This window comes from Corvus cornix, chromosome Z, assembly GCF_000738735.6.
Source record: "Corvus cornix cornix isolate S_Up_H32 chromosome Z, ASM73873v5, whole genome shotgun sequence".
Lineage (NCBI taxonomy): Eukaryota > Metazoa > Chordata > Aves > Passeriformes > Corvidae > Corvus > Corvus cornix.
This window is the reverse complement of record NC_046357.1, coordinates 59394783-59414778: the sequence shown is the minus strand read 5'-3', so window position 1 is coordinate 59414778 and position 19996 is coordinate 59394783. Positions and strand designations below refer to the sequence as shown.

Here is a 19996-nt window from a genome sequence, read left to right as displayed (position 1 = left end):
ATCTTCTCCACAAAAAGAAGAAAAGGAATGGAGACACATTTTTATATGGATATGTGAATAAATAGGAGAGAAAGAGAGATGTGCCTGAACAGCTGGGTGTCTGAGATACTTGATGTTTGTAACAGAGAAAGACTGGCTAAGAGTCCCTGTTCTGTATCAGACAGAGATGAGTCTTTGCAACTAGCACTTCCCTTTTACAAATCTCTGCCCTAATCCTTGACGTGTTGGTGTCTGATTCCACTTCACTGTAAGTTTTATCTTGGACAGGAGACAAGGCCTCCTAAAAATGTATTTACTTCCATGAAAAATTTAATTCTGGTAATCGAACTTCTCCAGAATGAAAATCAACAAAATAAAACGAAACAAACAAGTCGTGGTCAATTTTGTGCTATGAATTTCAGAGACGCTTAGCAATTCTCAAGGTGAAGGCCTTTGTACTCACTTTTGAGAGAAACAACGGGGTCATGCAGCTGCATGCATACTGCTTAGCAACTGAGAGTGTTCTGAACTCTAGGACCAGTGTCAAGGTTTGGAAAGAGCTGCTCATTTCATGTTTAAAAGACTGATCTGTTTTACTTCACATTTTAAAAGCTCATTTCAGTTTTACTTTTACTTCTACATCAAGTGTGGAAAACCATTTTACATATGAAAATTTTGTACTACATTAGAATATTTCAGTGTATGAAGCTTTGATAACCTCCCATTTTCAAATCAGCCTACTTAGCGCCAATGTTATTTTCACAGGCACACCTCCGATATTACACAATCCAGTCTACCAGACTGTGACACCTGTTTTCCCATCAGGAACCATGCCCAAGGCTAATCAAACACTCTGTTGTGCTATTATGCCATTTCACAACAGATAAGCCATTTCAACGTATCATCATTTGAGATTTGTATTGAAAAACCTAGGAAGAGAAACCAGACTAGAATTTCTACCAATGTCATTTTCAGTATTGTAAGCTGTCAAGAAAAACACAAAAACAATACTGAAATTCAGAAAAGCTACAGCAAAATGAGTAAATTACTTGCAAGAGCAACTGAATTATTTCTTTTTTCGTTAGTCTTACAATGAATTACGCTTTTTATTTTGCATTGTTCTATAAGTATTAATATACATAAGAGAAGAAAGTGATACAAGAACTTCCATGCAACTGAAACACAAAAGCCAAAAACCCTTTAGTTGGAGCAGACATGTCATTCTTCTCTTCCTTACCCACATGAACTTGCAGAATACTGTCCTCCATTGCCAACAGTCACATTCTGTGGGCTGTGTTTACCTTGATGATTTCTTTTACTTCAGCAGAAAGGGGTTTGGACAAGAGACAGAAGGGTTTTACCTACCTGCCCTTATACCTCCCAGCATACTGGGGGAGGGGGAATATAGGGAGGCAGGGTGGAAAACCCAGATAAGTCCCTTTACAAATGAATGTAGGACACTCTTTGCTGATGTTTGTGACTAGCTCTATAAAGCTGGACTACTGGAATTCTCCATTGCATTACTGATTATCCTGCTGTTTATGGACAGAAAGCAAAACAACTCAGTACAGTTCCTGTTAAAATTATATGCATTAGCTTTTGGAAAGTATAATCTAGTGCATGGACATTTAAACTAAGGTAACTGGGAAATCTGCACACACATTTCCTAAAATTAATTTTTTTTAAAAATTTTCAATTTTCAAGGCCATTTATAAACAGGGGATGACAAAAGCTGTGATGGTCAGATTAAAGCATTAATATTGAATATGTGGGCACCAAAACCATCCACATTCCAAAGTAATTTCAAAAAATGTCCAGCTGTAGGACAGGACATATAGACCTAATCCCATAACTGTTGTTTGACAGTATCATATGACATGTAAGTAATCAACTGCCATACTGAGGAGACTAAGTCTATGAAAATTTACATCTATTCCCACCAAGATTAGGCTGAAACTACGGCATGCTGTCCTGCAAAAACTGTGAGCAGCAGTTCTTCATTCTCATCCTTTAAACACACCTCACCACTCCTCATCACGAAGGACCAGTACAACTCCCAGGAAAGGTTTATAATCAGCATGACTATGTTACCATATCTGTACTGTTTCCTGTGAGGAGAAAACATACCTTTTTTTCCCATGCATTGATCTTCTGGCATAAAGCTGGCCAACCTTCCTCACCTTTCCTCACCCTCATCTCATACCAGAACCACTGTCCTGCTGTGAGAGCCCCAAGATGCAAGTGCCATCATGCAGACCATTGGGATATGGTGTGCTGCTCTTGGAAGGAGATGAGAAGGTCTCCATCACCTTCACAGCGACCGACAGGGACCAGCTGCACCTCTGCAGCCTCTCCTGTCTCACGTCTTCCTACGGCTGCACTCAGTTTATCCAACCACTTCTGTACCAACACAGCTGATCAGATGTCATATGGGAATTACTTGTGACTAACACAGAGCTCAGTGGGGTGACAACTTATTACAGGTAATATTTTACAGGACCTTATTGAGCAAACAACATTTCCAGGAACACCAAAAAAAAAAAAGCAAATCCTTTTTTTATGCTTCCTATTGCATCTCCAACTGTATTTGTCTTTCAGTTTATATTTCTAAACATTTTGTAACTCTTCATTCAGTCAGAATCTTAAGTGCTCATGGTCTGAAGGCACTGCAAGTAATGAGGCTGACTTTGGAAATAGAGATAAAAGGCATCAGACCAAAAATACTGGGTTGCTATAACAAATATATATACCATCATTAAAAAAGCCACATTAGGCTCCAAGAACTCTGCCCTGCCATAAAAACCCTTAAGCATCTCCAGTGTACTTCAGGTGCATTTTTGTACATCTTTACACTTCAGAAATAGACTGGGCCATTTTATCGTCTATGAATCATTTTTAAGAGGTGTGATTCCTGTATATAGCTGTGATAGAAGAGCATTGTGGAAGACTGAGAAAATCTTCCTAAAAAACCAAACAAGTTATAAAGACTTTAGAGTACATTTTAGTCATTTATTAAGTTATCCTACAGAAAGTCATCCAGACTTCAAGGAAAAATGTACAGCTGTAACATCCCCTTAATGCTGAGACTCCCAGGACCTTGGCCAGAAAATAAAATCAATACTGTAACCATAACTGCAAAAGTCACAACAGTATTTCCAGTTTCTAATGCAAGATTAAAGGGCTATTTGAGATAAATTAATGTGAAGGAATTTGTTGATTTGGAAGCATTCAGATTATGAAATCTCCTTTTTATTACTATTATAGTCTACACAGGCTACAGTTAAGGATAGTTTAACAGGTGTGCTACATTAATTGTTGATCCATCTGGGAAATGGTTTTGAATGGGGGTAAATCCTTCAGTCACACTGACATTTACTACTTTGCTCAAGTTTGATACAGATTGTATGAAAGCAGTAAAAAAGAGAACCTTTTCAAACATATCTATGTACACAGCACAGAAACAAAGAATCTATGAATAAAGATAAAAGAGAAAGATACCCCCAAAATTACAATACCTGAGTTAAATTAATATTTTTCATCTGAAGGAAGTACCATTACTGGGAAAAAGAAAAGTTACTGCAGACATCTATGGTTCAGGAGGTACTAACACATCTTCTTTCTGTAGATGAAGATATTCTGTACCACACAGGTTAAATTATGCAGACTTACACATACCCTACAAATTCTAATAAGAGCTGATCAGTTTCAAAATACTAAATCTCTTATTCATCAAAATTGGAAGAGGAAAATTACCCACAGTAGCTCCTGGGACAAATCTTGAATTAAGACATTCATTTTATCACTAATTTCAATCAAATCAAACCATCCAGATAACAGGACGTTGCCATGATATAAAATTCATCACAGGATAAGTGCCATGAATTCAAGAAAAATATTATTTTGCACTAATGTCATTCATTGATCTGTATGGGAGACCTTGAGTGTATTCAACTCACTAATCACACTGAGGAAATATCAAGTGAGAGGTCTTCCCACAAAATATTTTTCAAAACAAAAGACAAAGAACTTGTCATTAGATTTTTTACAGTGACTTTATTGAGCAAACAACAGTCATTTCCAGGAACACAAAAATAGCAAACCCTTTTTGTATGCTTCCTGTTGCATCTCCAACTCTACTTGTCTTTCTGTTTATATTTCTAAACATTTTGTTACTCTTCATTCAGTCAGAAACTTAAGTGCTCATGGTCTGAAGGAAAAGTCAGGTCGCTGCTCTGTCCAGAATAAAAACTTCCTCACCTGCTGTTCTGGATACTTGAAGGTACTTACAAACAAGTTGTTAATTTGTCTAAACCTATTCTAAACACTGAAGAACAGATAAAATCTTTGTTGCTTTATTTTTTGAAGAGAGCATAAACTTGACATCATTCTCAATAATGGAGGATGTAAATTTTCTTGAGGTAAAGCAACTTACTCATTATAAGGTAATGTTTTTGCTATTCTGTTCATGGATTTTTTTTTCTTTCTCTGTATTTTCATTAAATAAGCATTTGGGAAATCCTTCAGCTATTTTTCTATACTTAGTGCCTTTCAAGCTTTAAACATCTTTCATATTTATGAAAACAATGTTTGACCTATTTCAGGTACCAGCAGCTTTTCTTGTAAAATTCCCACTACAGAAAACAAAAGTAAACCAAGTACCTATTGATCTTAGATTCAACCATCACAGCATTTAACATTATTTTTAACAGGGAGACAAAGTTCATTCATTGAACTCTACCAGCATCTTGTTCTGTAATGAGGAAGAACAAGGAGAACTCAAATTGGGCCTCCAGTTCCTTGCTAAGGCTGTTGTTCGTTACCATAATGCAAGTTTTCAGCATCATAGCAGCCAACAGGCTCACAGAAGCCATGGCTAAGAATTTAATGTGGAAATACACTTTCAGAAGTTAGTCTTGGTGAAAAGTATTTCTTGCTTTACAAATCTGAAGTTATGAAAATTTATCAAGCAGTAGTATTTGACTGCAGTGATTAAAATAGTCATATTTTGCTAGCTAAAAATCCAGAAAATTTTATGTATTATATAGAGATACATAGATAGGAGAGATATGAGTATATGTGTGTATACATTGTTTAAAAGGTATTTTAAAATAATAAAATATACAAAGGTAGAAGTAACGAGTTACTAAAAAGACACAAATAGCTTTCAAATATACTTTGACATACAAGGATTTTTAGAACCCAGACTAAATAAAAACACAGAATGCTATTTAACAGGTATTCATCAAGGTAAACTTTTGCAAGCTGAATTGATGAGTTAGATGGAGAGTGTGTTTCTAACGCATTAACCTTCAGAAGAAGTTGGAAAAAAATCCTGTCCAACACAGGACACAAAATGCCAAGGTGTTCTGTTACCGTTTTCAACTCCTGGACTACATTAACCACTTCTATTTTTAGTTCCCTCACTTCAGAAATGAGAATATCCATCCTTGACAGTTGATTAGAAGAAGACCCAAGAAAGAAAGAGCTGTCAGGAAGGACCCCAATGGGGAAGGAGTGTCCAGTGAATGGGGAGAAAGCAAAAGGGGACAAGTGTCCAGAAGAAGGGTATCCAACAAAGGGTGTTGGGACCTGAGAAGTGGAGGGTCCAACAGATGCTGGCCAAACAGGTGAAGATGGTCCAGCTGTTTCAGTTTTAATGGAATGATGGCATCTTGACTCTTGACCATTGGTAGAGGTGAGGTGTAAGAGAATGAACATGATGAAGAAAATGTAAAATTAAAATTCATTTCATTGTATATTGACATTCAGTATTTCCAGACGCCTGACTATGGAAATCCACATGAATCTCTCATTATCATGAACAGTATGCATTGATGACAACTGTTTAACTTATTTCCAATGTACATAGCATTGTAACACTATAACAGTAGAACAGGTCTCAAGGAGAAATACGGAAATTGTCTGCAATTATGTTAATGAACTTTGCTAAGCCATTTTTCAGAAAGGAAGCCATAGATGCACACACTGTCCTTCTCTTTTCTGATATTCCTGTTTCCTTACAAGTTAAGAAAAAGGTGTCTGATTTACTTACCAGTTAGTAAATCAAGATGTTCACCAACAGTTAGCAGCCTATTAAACCCTAAATACTCTTTAGCCACTGCACTAGTCACTAGAGGTTTTTAGATTTTTAATAACTTCCTCTTCCAAATTGTGAGGGGAATTTTATTTTTTTACTGCATAAAATTTCTAAATTTTTAAAACACTCATCAATTTTACTCAGGCAGAAACTTACATCTATCTCACAAAATCTTACTAGCGCAGGAACTCAAAATTTTGTTTAACATAGAAACATAGTAAAGAATTCAGTAACAGCAACCTGGAGAAAGGAAGACTGGAAGAGATCTACAGCAAATTGCTTTTTAGATGTAGATATATTTCTTGATGGAATTGTAAGACATGATTCAGACATCATCAAAGTTATTAAGACATCAAGTTGGAAGAAACAAGGCACAAGAGAGAAAAAATAACTTGCACAATATCTGACAGAAGACACAGCCATTGAAATCCTAATTGTCGTGTTAGCCCTCTACTTCTAAGTAAATACCATTCTCAGAGATTACTTTTCCTTTTCTGAGACTGGGGGATTTTTGGAGGACAGTTGGTTACTTGAAAGGCTAATGGCAAAAGTCTTGGGAGAAATCTTTGCAGTTATAAACTTGCCTATTTGCTCTATCAGAAAACCTCAAACCTGTTGCAAAAAATCATGCAAATAGAGGCATATTTTAAGTATTTCAACATAGCAAAAATAATGGCACAAGCTACAGAATCTTCTCACATTGACTTGATGTCTCCAAAGTAAAAAACACTGTCATTATACAGTATTTTTTTAAATCTATTTTTGAAACAGTTATGCATACTCTTGTGGTTACATATGTTTTTAAAATAGTCACAAACTTTTTCGCAAACCGATGAAGTAAACCTCCAGGACAGTATCACAGCTTCATAAGACTTTCTTCTCTTCTATAGGGATTAATAATCTGAATTAAATGAGTAAAATAATAAAAACTTATTTTTAATGTTAATTTTGGTTAATTAGAGGGGGGGTTATATTTTTATATCAGATTGGTAACATAACTCTTTGCAGATTGTTTTTTACCAAGAGTATGCCAGCTATAAAGTTACTATTTTTAAGATATGCTTACTTATTTCTGGCCAGAATTACATCTTCAAAGACACAGCTGCCCCAAAACAGACTATAAAGCACAACATCTGGAAATCTTATCAAAACATTTTTGGAAGTACTATGACAGGAAGACAGCTAACAGCAAAAGGACAGTTTTACAACTGAAAGCAGAGTCTGGTATGAGCAAGATTTTACTGTAACTGGGCTAGACCTCCTTGTCTTAGTTTCACAAATGCTACATCCCAGCTACAGCACAAGTACTCCTGCAATCATGTCCCTGACCCTCATGATGCACGCTTGCATAGAGAAGCTGTAAAATCTATTGGGAATACAACAAAATCACTTCTCCCTTAAAGTCTTCTTACCTACTAAACTTCATGATATTTGTTTTTCAAAACAGTGGAAGGCTGATCTAACCCTGCTGCAAACTTTCCTCTGTCCTATTTTTAATGTCAGTACATTTCTCTGTTGCCCATTAATTTCTGTCTCATTCTCTCAATCAAAACTGTTACATACCTGTCAGACACCTAGGAAACTCCTAAATATTTTATTCAAATGTATTTCAGATGTCATTGTCTTATTGTAACCATTCAGTTCCAAACTACCACACTCATGATATTTCTGTTACTTTAGGAATAGTTAAATAAAGATACAAAAAGCCTAAATTATGAGTATGAGAGCCTTTCAAAACTATGTAATTTCAATTCGTATGAAAATACATTACATTTAGATACAGTGATGAAGAAACCAAATCTATTTCAGCTCAGAAGTTAGAGACCTCTCTCTGTCACGTTCAAAAACTGAGACAGTGAACCTGAAATGAGCAACAGTATATGTTAGTATCAACCCTATTCCTGATGTTGTCTCTCTTAGAAAAGTTAAAATTGCACTAGAGTGGGAGAGAAGCTATTTACCCATAAACATGATATCCAGAGACATATTTATTTGTGGGTACTGTGAAATGATTTACATTTTTGATGCTGATGACCTGTGGATACTGTCTGAAGAAGCAGTGACTGCTGTGACTACATGAGCATTCCCTGTTGACAATGGAAAAACACAAATGTGACCTCAAAAGGCTTATTCCTTTTTCATTTATCCCTAACCTCATACAGTACACAGATAACCATAGGTGAGAGGGAAGCGCACAAGTTAGATCTCTGGCATAGAAACCACCTCCAAAATTTATTTATGTTATCTTTGTTTAGGCATATGGAAACAGAAAATAGGTGTCCATAAATGCGATATCATGGTACAACATCTGTGTCCAAAAGGAGCTTTTACACAGATACATATAAGCCATAGAATCATCATAGAATATCCAGAGCTGGAAAGGACCCACAAAGGATCACCAAAGTCCTACTCCTGGCCCTGCACAGGGCAGCCCCAAGAACCATGTGTCTGACAGCATTGCCCAAACACTTTTTGAACTCTTTGAGATTGGAGTTGTGATCACTTCCCTGAGGAGCCTCTTCCAATGCCCAACCACTCTATGGGAGAAGAACCTTTTTCTATTCAGGGAGAGATGTAAACTCCAGGAAGCAAAAGTAAAACACACTGATTTAAGTCTATCTTCTTTATTCTCTCTTCCTCATATTGGAGTTCCCTGATTTATGGAACATATTAAAGGCTGTTTCAGCTCAGAAGTCTAGCTACCCAATGGCACAGAAACTAAGTAAAGGTTCATTGTAAATACACTGAAGAAATTTAAATCATAACATTGTTCGTTACTGATAACTGTAATATGAAGTTCATGCAAACATGAACAATTCCAGTGTTCATGGAATGTGATTCTTTGCAAGCAGAATGATTCAAAACCTAAATTGTAGTTGAGATACTTGAGAACTATAGAGTTAGTCTGTGAAAGGCTCTGTCAGCAGGGCTTGCGCTCAGGAGTCTACATGGCAGTGCACTTCTCAGAAGCTCACTCAGCAGCACAAAACCACTTCATTTCACAAATGGGTATATGTGAGAGAGGAAGAATGAGCTGTTTTCCCTACCACTACAGAAATAATTTATCTAGAAAGCAAAAAATTTATTTGAGGTATGATCCAGTCTTTCATGAAAAATTGTAATAAAGTTTCATGACGAAACAGGTAGCATTCACAGAGGAAAATATTGTGCATAAGGAGGAAGATTCTGGCTAGCAGAAGTCCTATTTACTGTTCTTAAGTTTGGTTATGCAAAACCACAGGCAAGACATCTTAAAAAAAATTCAAAAGTGAATGCTTCAAACTGTCAAAAATAAGACAGTATCAGAGCCTCCATGAGAAACAGAGTACAAAAAAAATTATGAAGAAAACGACTAGTTAACACTGAGTGAGAAGAACAGCGTAATGGTTAAGAACACAGATAAGAGGGTAGGCAAAAGCAGATTAAAAGACCAACTATAATGGAAATGTGAAAGTAAAAGGCAGCTAAAAGAAATACCAGCCACATGCTTCCTTGGACATGGAGATGAAAGAGAAAACAGAAGGAAGAAATAAAAGAGAGAATATATTTTTTTTAAAGAAGCTTTAAAACAATATAAAAATGAGGTAAGACCAAAGGGTTACTCGGTTACTGAAGAACTGAGAGCAATGATCAGCAGAAACTGAGGGCAAACACTGAAAGATCCCTAAAGGAAGCAACTGCACATCTTTTTCTCTATTTCCCTTTTACATTTCACAGTCTCTCCAGACAGCTACGGCACCTCAGCCACAGGATCCATTAACCAACACTGTACAAATATATGAGTTTAAGCACATTCTCACATAACAAAGGGGAGGGAAAAGACTACACTGGCACCTAGGTTTATAAAACATCAAGACAACATGAGGGAAAGTTATGACAATTAATCTCACTGTTTTGATAGCCACAACTTTCTTTCTCTAGGTAAGCATGTTTATTGCTTTGGATAACCCAGAAGATACCACCACTTACCAAACCCTTCAACCTACGGATAGAGTCCAGAGAGCTACATGTGGATTCTTCAGAAAGAGCCTATTGAATCTATTCCAGGTCACAAGCTACAGACTAAATGTCCATATCATGGTAATACAAAAACAGAGTATTCTTACGTTGACTAAACCACAGTAAGCAGATGTTTTGATTTTTATTTAAAAGCACTGGAGTCCAAACTCTGCTGGCATGATCACAGCATACACAATATCAAGTACTCATTTTTCATCTTTTCACACAATAAGGCTGTCACCATATAGAAATTATTATTATTATTATTATTATTATTAGTGGTTGTTTATACAATATCCTGTTGGCTGTTGGCTTTAACTACATTTACAGAACCAGCAAGTACATACACCACATGGAAAAAAAAAGATTCTTCTAAAAAGTCATCATTTTATTGCAGAAATTGAATGTGATGCAGTGATTTGTTGTATATTTAAGTATACTTCAAGGTAAAATAATCCCATGTTACTCACCTTGATCTCTTTCATGCCATGTCCTACTTCCTGCAGCTGGTGAATTTGGAGAAGGGTAGAAGTCTCCTGTTGGGCTTGGCTCCATGTTTTCATCTATGGAGATAGTTTTGGGTCTTTTGCTGTTGAAGAATTGTGAGATTTGGCAGTGAATAAAGTACAAATGTAGTAGTGGTATATAAACTTCCTGGATCTTTACAGATATTTTAATAGAGAGTAATTTAGGCTTACTAAGTGAAAAAAAAAAGAATATTACTGCCTACATTAACTTGCACAGGTGCTATTAATAATATGTAATGCAGGTATACATTTGCATTTTTCACATGACTTAATATTTCAAAGACGGCATGAATGGGTAATATGAAAGTCCACCAGCATTTCACTGAACAACCAAGAAGCCAGTTCCTGTAGCCTACCAAGGAAAGATTGGGTCGTGAAGGTACCAAACACTATGCAGAAACCATGAAGTGTAGCAAGTCACTGGAAAGTGTTACTAATAAAGGTAGAAAAGGAAATTTTGTGAATGTGTTAATGAGGAAAAAATGTAGTTTACTGTATTTCATCAGGTCAAACTCCTAAGCTTTTCAAAGAGGGCTAGTCTGAAACAAACACTTTTCATTTTTGACTAGTTTAATTAAAAACAACAAAAGGCCCATATTTCAAGTCACACTATATAAAATGAGGCAGAACTTCAATACAGTGGAGGAAAGTCAAGTTTCTTCATAGCAATATATACTGAAGCTGTTATACTGACTGCCAAAGAAAACCAGGATGAAGGTTTTAATAGTGTAGTATGATTACTATTATTATTATTATTACTATTATTATTATTATTGTTATTATTACTACTACTACTACTACTGCAACTATAACTGCTACTGTTACCCTGTGATAATTAATCCATCTATTCTAATTAATCCATCCATTTCTAAAGTGCATTTGGTATACTGCCAAGCTGAAAATATGATGAAATTAAATAGGGAAACCTGAGCAAAATAACTGAGAAGCACCAGATGCTGGTGGAAGAATATGTCAGCGCCTTGAATGTCCTGTTAAATCCTATCTCACTGTGCAGACAGCTTCCTGACTCACTGAGGTCCACAAACATGGGACAATGACAGCTCCTATAGTGCTTGTGATTTCATGGTATATCAGAGAGTTTCAGAAAACCAAGGGGCTCTAGGGGTCTGACAGACACTACATTCTCTGGGAGTCAGGAGGAGGGCACAGCAGGTTCTCTACATCCGTGGGCCCACCAGCAGCTCCCAAGGGAGGAAATGGGAGTCTCTCTCAGAGATGGGAGAAGGGAGCAGTTGAGCAAGGAGGACGTGAGTCCCTCAGACTAACTCGCCTGTAGCAGGTGAAGGGAGACCCTTGACAAAAATTAACCTGTAGCTATGTCACATGCTCCTCCTCCTTTCCACTCTGTTGGGAAAAGACCCTGAAAGAGGGTGGCAGAAAACACTTTCATGAGCTGTTATGGATGAGAATACCTTGTCTTTATACACCTGGCCTAACATCTTTTCTAGAGGAAACAGTATCTGTCCAAACATATCTTTCAAGACAGAGGTCCAAGAGGGAGCCCTGAAAAGACAGCCTTTGTGCCTGCAACCACTCTGAGCCCTGCCAGCATGTTCCCAACCACTAGACCTTCCTGCAGCTCAGCAACAGTTTTGGGATGTGTAGCTATTCTCTTGGCAGATGATTTAGTGGGCACTTCAAACCCTGAAAAAACTTATAACCATCTTCAATATCGTGCAAGGTGATAGGCAATAATGACACCATTTCAAATGACAAGATTTATAACTTACAAACCCGTACAGAGATAACGGTAACATACATAAGAAGCTAGCCTCACAAAATCAGAGGAAATTAAAAAAACAGTTGGCTGCTGACCCGATTTGTGAATTGCTTGTCCTACACTATTAAACATGGTTCACATTAGCACTCATTTCAAGTTTTTACCTGCTTGGTGGAGAGGACAAGGACCTCTGTAGATTTACACCCGAATTCATATCATGGTAATATGGCTGGCTCGGAAGCTCTCCAATTGGGAAGTTCACTCCAGTTCCCTGGGTTATGGGTGCTGAAAAACACATCACCATAAGAATTCCCAGATAAACTTCTATCTTTTTAGCCATCTTTTTATTTCTAACACTTGGAAAAATATCAAGATGTGAATACATGTATCTTATTTTCTGCTTCTTTTGGAAACCAAGTACAGACAAGTTGTATCAATGATTATGTATCTAAAAAGTGAATTATCTTCCCTAGTGCTTACAAAACCTTTAGCACTTATGCAGATATAATACATTTGTTTTATAAGAGATAAAATGGAATCACCAATATGAAAAAGATAATACAAACCTCAAGCACTATAATGAATGAGCCTAGGCTTATGAAGAGAGCTAACATTATTTATTAAAGAACAGAAATAAAGGAAATATGAAACTCAGAGACACACAAATTCCCTTTCCCTTAATGTTAACTCTTTTGTATTAATAAAAGCCTTCTATGTTGACAGGCTGGTTTTCTTCCTTTTTCTTTCGCCCAGTGCCACAGGTTCTGCTCTGCATATGCACACCTACACACAAGTACATACACTCAGTGTTACCTTCACCTCCTTATAGGGTCTGTGTACCATACGGACTCTGGCAATTCAAGAATAAAATATGTGTTATGTATTGTGGTGTATTTACCTTTGTTCGTTGTCTGTGCATCATGCATTTTAACTACCTTTGGCATTTAAAAGAATAATTGCATGCTGTGTAATGTATTTGAAGGTCTGTATTTTTCTTGACAGTTTAAGTACACTCTGTTGCGGCTTGAGGTTAAACAAATGCATGGTAAGAAATCCCACAGAAACCACATGATTTAATGCTTATTATTAGAAGTATATCATGTATAACAGCTGCATAATGCACAGTTTCATAGCATAATTACAATATTGTTTCTTTTTTAACCTGAATGTCCTGATACTTTAAAATGTACTTGACCACCTGACAACTAAAAGAAAGCTATAATTCACACATCCTCAGCCTCCTAAAACAGCAAAACCATATCTTAAGCAAGCACAAAAAAGGATATGCCTTAACTCTGCAAGATGGGAATGCTCACTGTTTTGCTGAAGGATTTAACATAGTTTTAGTTGTTGAATATTAATTTCTGATCACAGTAAATTAAATAACCCATGCATCTGAAGCCTCAGTAAGTTAATTAGATTCCTCAAGCATCCTGACCCTGCTTGAATTAACACCTGTGTGGAATATGGACAGACATTTTGGAAACTTGTACCTCTTTGGCTCTGTCCTCACTCACCAGAAAAGTGATTTTTCTGCACCATTCAGTTTTTACTGAATGGTGGTATCATCACTGTGGACACTTTTAACTATAACTTTCAACTATTCTTTTTCATTTCCTAAAGAAGTCTTAAGAAAAATACCTTAATAGTGTTGATAGTAAACGGAGAAAAGAAAGGGTCAGGAAGAAATGTAAAATGAAAATGTGGACAGGTTTTATGTTATAATATCATAACTAATTGTTAGATTTCAACAAAAGAGATCTTATATTCCTCTTGGTTTTTCTTTCTGCAGTTCAAGCTTTACCTGTAATTTTATATTTATATTTTATGAGGGTTTTTACATATTCATGTGTGTAATATTTCTGATGCCAAGACAATGTAATTAGAAATTCAGTTACAGCCAGTGCTATGACTAAAAGAAACACAAAGATTTAATAAATTGTTTATCATACTTTACATCCATACTGTGATTTTTATTTTAAGAGTTACAAATTAAAAAACAAACAAAAAGAATAACCAGCCCTTGTAGCAATATCCAAGGATGTGTAGGGCACCCTTAAACAATGGTAAGTCTAACAATAGAAGGTTTTGCTCCATATGGTAATTTTGTTGATGTGTCACTCCACTAAGGTGCACTGAAGGAGATATAACAAATTGATTCCATCTTTAAATATCAAAGAGACAGAAGAAGATCTATTTGTTTTATTGCAAACATGTGCAAGATGGCCTGTAATACTGTAGACAAATATATCAAAATTGTGCATGGTTATAGGCATTTCCTATGCATCTTACATCTTGTGGAGAAAAAGCTTCAAGGGAAAAACCTTCACTTGTTTATAGCAGGCTTTGGAAATGGCTAGACACAAATGTTAACTTACTTCTTGACACCCTCACAAGTTCTGACACGTTGAATACTCCAGATTTCACAAAACTGTCCTCAAGGTACACTGAAAAGGACCACAGAACCATAGTCAGTATAATGAGAAGATTAATAAATAGGATTTTTATAAATAGAATTAATAAGTAGGTTTATACACAGTTAACAATGGTACTAACAGAGTCCCAGAACTATAATACACAGATCAAAGTACACTGAAAGCTGATCACAGGATCTAATGTGAACTGAAATTCAGGCAAAGGTGCAAAATAAGTCTTAAGGATCTGTGATAAAGCAATTTTTTAAAAGTATATAAAAACTATCAAGCAATATACTGAGTGCCTAGCTAACCATCAAAAAAAAGTCTGAAAACTTGTTTCTTTTATTAGTATCTTCAAAGTATCTTCATAGTATGGAACTATGACCCATATCAGCCGGATAAGCAATATCATCACAGAGCAGTCCTCTCCTTGTGTATGTTTCTGCTAAAGAGATTTTTACTTAACTCTCACCTTGCTAATTGTCACTTTACAGTATGACCTCCACTACCAAATCAACATTTCTGAGGCAGATGAGGGGTTTGCTATTATTTCCAGGAAAAACAGGAACTGAACAAAGCAGCTGAGCTGTTCAGTGGGGTGTTTTATATACATGCTGAATTCTATATCTAGAAACCTGTTTAAGAAAACACATATTATTGGTTTGGCTTATATTTACTTATTCTAAGATAAATGTATATGATATACCTTCCCTGCTGTGAGTTTTAGGCATAAGTTGGAGTACTGCTATGAAACAGCAGCTGATAATCAAGACTTATCTCAGTAGTGTAACTAGTAACCTTATGCAGAGAGCTAAGAAACCCATGTTTCTGTGGAAGCCTCACATCAGTAATCACTGCAAAAGCTGTACTACTGCATTTGAGATTACACGGCATTACAGCCTTTTATAGGTAATAATATAAGTAACTAGAACATAGTACTATAGGTAGTAATATAGTAACTACACTTGGTGTACATTGATGCTCCAACAGTGTTACTTTTTTGGTTTTTTTCATGTGAGACAGTGCACTAAGAATTTCTTACTGTGGTTTTTCTGGTCTCTTTTCTGAATTAACACAGTTTTTTTTTTCTTTTGGAAATAAACTGTCACTTTTTTGTTCAAAATGTTTGAAAGAGTAAAAGTATTCTAGATGTCTTAACTAACAAAACAAACAAACAAAAAGTACACCTACTGGAATATCTACTGATTTAGAAAAAGGTGGTTTGGTACTATTCTCTTTGGATTTCTTTTGGAAATTACTGCTTTTATCTTCAAGTAGCAAATTTAGCAAAAACATGGCCACTATAATCAGAAAAATGACTGTAAAAGCACTATACTTCACCTGAGAGGTCTGTCCTTGGTATATCTGGAGAAACCTCTGCTTACTTTCCAGGGTCAGACGGAGGGCATAAGCAAAAAGAGTGGTTTTCCCTGCTTACTAGTCCCACAGATCTGCCTCACCTAGCACCTCTGATATTATTTACCAGTGCAGGTATAAACTGTTGGGAACACATCCAACCAAGCACGTTTCCCAACATCTCTGTTACTCTGTCAGACCTATAGGAGAGTTGCAGCCTTTCCCAGCTGAGAACAATCCCATGACCAAGTGCCATGGGTATACAGAGCACTGTAGGCCTGTGGGATCATCCTGAACAGTGTTCTGCCGATGCTCTCATCTTCCCATCTTCCAGTCAATGTCACTTCATACACTACTCCTGCACATCTTTATTTCCATCAGTAGCTCTTCGGGTCTCCCTCCCTTTTTAATTCACTTCCTTTCATATTTCTCTCTCATTTTCAACAGATTTTCTCCATATCCATTACTTATTCCTCTCTTACCGTCCTTCACCTGGATATTGCCAGCCCTTCTGCAGTGTCTAAGAAATAAGAGCCTTTCTCTTTTATTTTCTGCATTCTCTTGCACCATTTCTCTGTGGTTTTTGTGTGGATGAAAACATGACATGGCTTCTGAAATACTTACTTCTTTATTTGACAGAACTTGGTATACCCATAAAATAAAAAAAGGCAAACAGTAAATTTTCACTTTTACTTTCCTCCTCAGTTACTGTTTTTTAATCTAAGAACAGGCAAGCTGGATGGATACTAATAATTCCTCAAGCAATCACAATATTTCCCTTCTCTGCTTATTTCCTCCAGCAGGAACAATCTAAAGTACTACACAGAAGGGAGATTTCCAGAGAAAATGGTTTCTTGATTTTAGTTGGCTCATAAGCAAAGTGTGGCTAAAAGCCAGTGTACAACCATGCAGCCAGCTCTGAAGCTGGTAATGAGACATGACTGAACTTCTCTGCTGTTTATCCAAGCATGACTACTTTGAAGCACATCGTCTCTAATTCAAGCCAGACTAACTTGAGAGGAGCTTTAGCCAAGAGTAGATTAATCAAGCTATCGTTACAGTGAGAACGAGGCCCAAGGCTCATATTAAAAGAAGAAAAAGCCCATGTTTGATTTTATATGTAAAATAATATAAAGAGCAATACAGTGTTTCTCTCCTTGTGATAATGAAATGGGAGCAGGGAAAGTATTTTGCCACCAAGTGGAACCACCATCTATCATCCCCTCACAGAAGGATGCATTGTTGACTGATGGGTCATGTCTTTCACCCAGGTTGCATCCTGCCTTGGAACGGGTCAAAAATAATGACTCCCACAGATACATGCAAATGCTTTGGCTGGCATAGGGAAAGAAAGGGAAGCTGCAGCTCTTGCCAGTCTCAATCAACCTGAAAAACAACTTGACTTTTTCCTCTATGTAATGTGACAAATTGTTATTAAACAATTAATGCAACAATAAACAATCTATTTCATAGCACTGAGCGACTTCATCCTGAGCTTTACATTCGAACAGGGCAGGTGGACTCCAATGGTGCCTCTGGGTATATGTTAAGGTCCAACACCAGTGAACTTCAACAGTTTCACCTAGTTATGAAGATAATCTATGGTGGGTATGCTACAGAACTGTTCTTGGCTCCCAGCTGTGCAAGAGGAAAATATTCAGTGCCAATAAATTGCTGTAATTTGTTGTGGAAACATGCATTCTATGTAAGATAAAGGTTAAACAGCAAGACTGTATGCAAAAGGTAAGCAGTATAGTACTTTCTCTGTGTATGGTGTGAGATACTGCCTTTTACCTGGTGAAGCTGATCACACTACTGAGTAAGAGTTAACATTCATATTCACATTACTACACTTCATGCAAGACAAGAATATGTGGTGATACTTCATACAGTATAGGTCTTACTAGTTTTGTTGATTGCCATTCCCTAATGCACTGTTTACATTAATATGTTAAAGAGCCTTAAATTAGCACTCCTGGTGTGTGTTTCTGATCTGTTCAGTACAGACATTTATGCAGTTGATAAGTCTCTTGTATTCCTCACAGACGATTTACTTTATCTCTTGATGGTCATGATAGCACTTTGCTGTCTTTATCATTCAAGCCTAACAAAAGCATTGAGTATTATGTAATAAAACTCATCCTGCCAGAGAGACAGCACTCTCTGAAATGCATTTTATTATTCTTAAAAATCTGATTTCTACAAAAGGAGCATTTCTGAAAAAAACACTGTAGCGCAATGTTGTATAAAGAGTCAGTAACTTCCAAAACCCATATAAAAAGTGGATCTTTTTTATTTTGTTCTAGCTTTTTTACATAGTGAGTATAAAATCTTTCTCTTCTTGCCTTTTTTAAAGAAAACTCACTCATGAACAATACAGTTTCCATACAATTCCACAATGGCCAGGGCAGTGGTATCAAGGATGAAAGATAAACAGGTTAAGGGAAGCAGCAGTTCTGATCAAGCTCCCGTGTACAGTCAGTAAAGGGAGAAACCTTCAGCAATGCCTCCAACTGCTACAGAAGTCACTGCTCTAGTCATTATATATATTCCAGTCTATTTCTCACTATGCCTTGTATTATGCCTTGAAGAGATGAGTTACAAGTGTAGCTTTTAATTGTTTCAACCATGCAAAAAACTTAAAAGGGGGGGGGGGGGGGAAGGGGAGAGAAAATAAAGTAGTTTCAACTGACTGAAAAACAATATCAGTTTGCCCAAACAATTACTCTAACAAGCTTGTTCTCACATTACTTAAAATCTTACTAGTGACGTTTAGCTTTGCAAATTTTTAACCAGTCTTTTTATGTCTTCTGATTTAATTGTACTTTTATGAATAGAATGCCTGTTTATGTTCTGCTGGATATTGACTAGAGCCTAACCATAAAACTTTTTCCTGGTACTATTATAAATATCGTTTTCTCATTGATACTGCCTTGGTTTTGAGCAACTTATAAAAGAAGCTACTGTGAGAAGAAAGGCTGAAGACTTTAGCCTGGTGTATAGCAGACAGTTCTACATAAACTTTAAGTTATGCAGAGTAATGTTCGGGATGCTGCTGGCTACAGCTTTGTACAGCTACTATTTACAGTCAGAAGTGGTAGAGAAAAATTAGTCTCACACTGTTCATAAGTCAAAATACAGTCAGCAGACATGCAGTTTGTTGTCTTACTGCACGCGTTTTGAAACCAGTATCCAAAAAATAGTACCAGAAGCAGGTTACTACCAAAATAGAATATCTTAATGGCAGTTATGGGTGGATAATATTTGCCAAGAAGTGGAAAATTTCAGTGTTTATATCATTTGAAACAGTTGAACTAAGGACTGTTCAGAGATTGAGGCTATTTTGGTTATCACACAACATTCCCCAGTCATGTGGCATACCCACAGCTTTTTTGGGGTTCTTTTATCCTGAAAGTTGCAATAATGTTGTAACTGGGACAGGAAACAAACTTGTAAAAAGATCCCCTGACTTCATAGAACCTTTTAGCATGATGAGGAACTAGAAAGCCAAATGTGACACTTTCAAAAACAAATGAGATTTTTGATACTCTCAAAATTATAGCCAGAACCACAACAGTCTTCTGTGTAGCAGTAATTTGAAGTAAAAACCAGCTTTAATGGACTCTGAAATCCATTACTAGAATTCAAGTAAGTTGCCCTGAAACCTAGAAAGAAACAGAAAGGGTAAGTAACACAAATGCCTGTTGCTTTCTGTTCCAGAGGGTCTCAGGTTATACCAAAACTACAGCTGAGATTCAAGAAAAAGTTGGGGGAACCACTTTCTAACAGCTATAGGACTAGCAGGTGCCAAAAGGGAATTTTCTGATGCCAAAGAAGGTTTCTGGAGTTCTAACATAACATAAGAATTTTTAGTAAATTT

The 19996-nt window shown here is 36.5% G+C and overlaps 1 protein-coding gene across 11 annotated transcripts in view; it reads right to left on the bottom strand.

Annotated features, from left to right (window-relative positions):
- Window positions 1-19996, bottom strand: part of NFIB (nuclear factor I B) — a 264049-nt gene that overhangs the window by 45876 nt on the left and 198177 nt on the right. For all 11 annotated transcript variants that reach the window (XM_019281923.3, XM_019281926.3, XM_019281924.3 and 8 more), the window contains exons 4-6: window positions 14722-14790; window positions 12508-12628; window positions 10546-10664 (exon numbers count right to left, since the gene is read on the bottom strand). In XM_019281923.3, the coding sequence (XP_019137468.2) occupies window positions 10546-10664; window positions 12508-12628; window positions 14722-14790 (309 nt within the window). The remainder of the gene's footprint in view (window positions 1-10545; window positions 10665-12507; window positions 12629-14721; window positions 14791-19996) is intronic.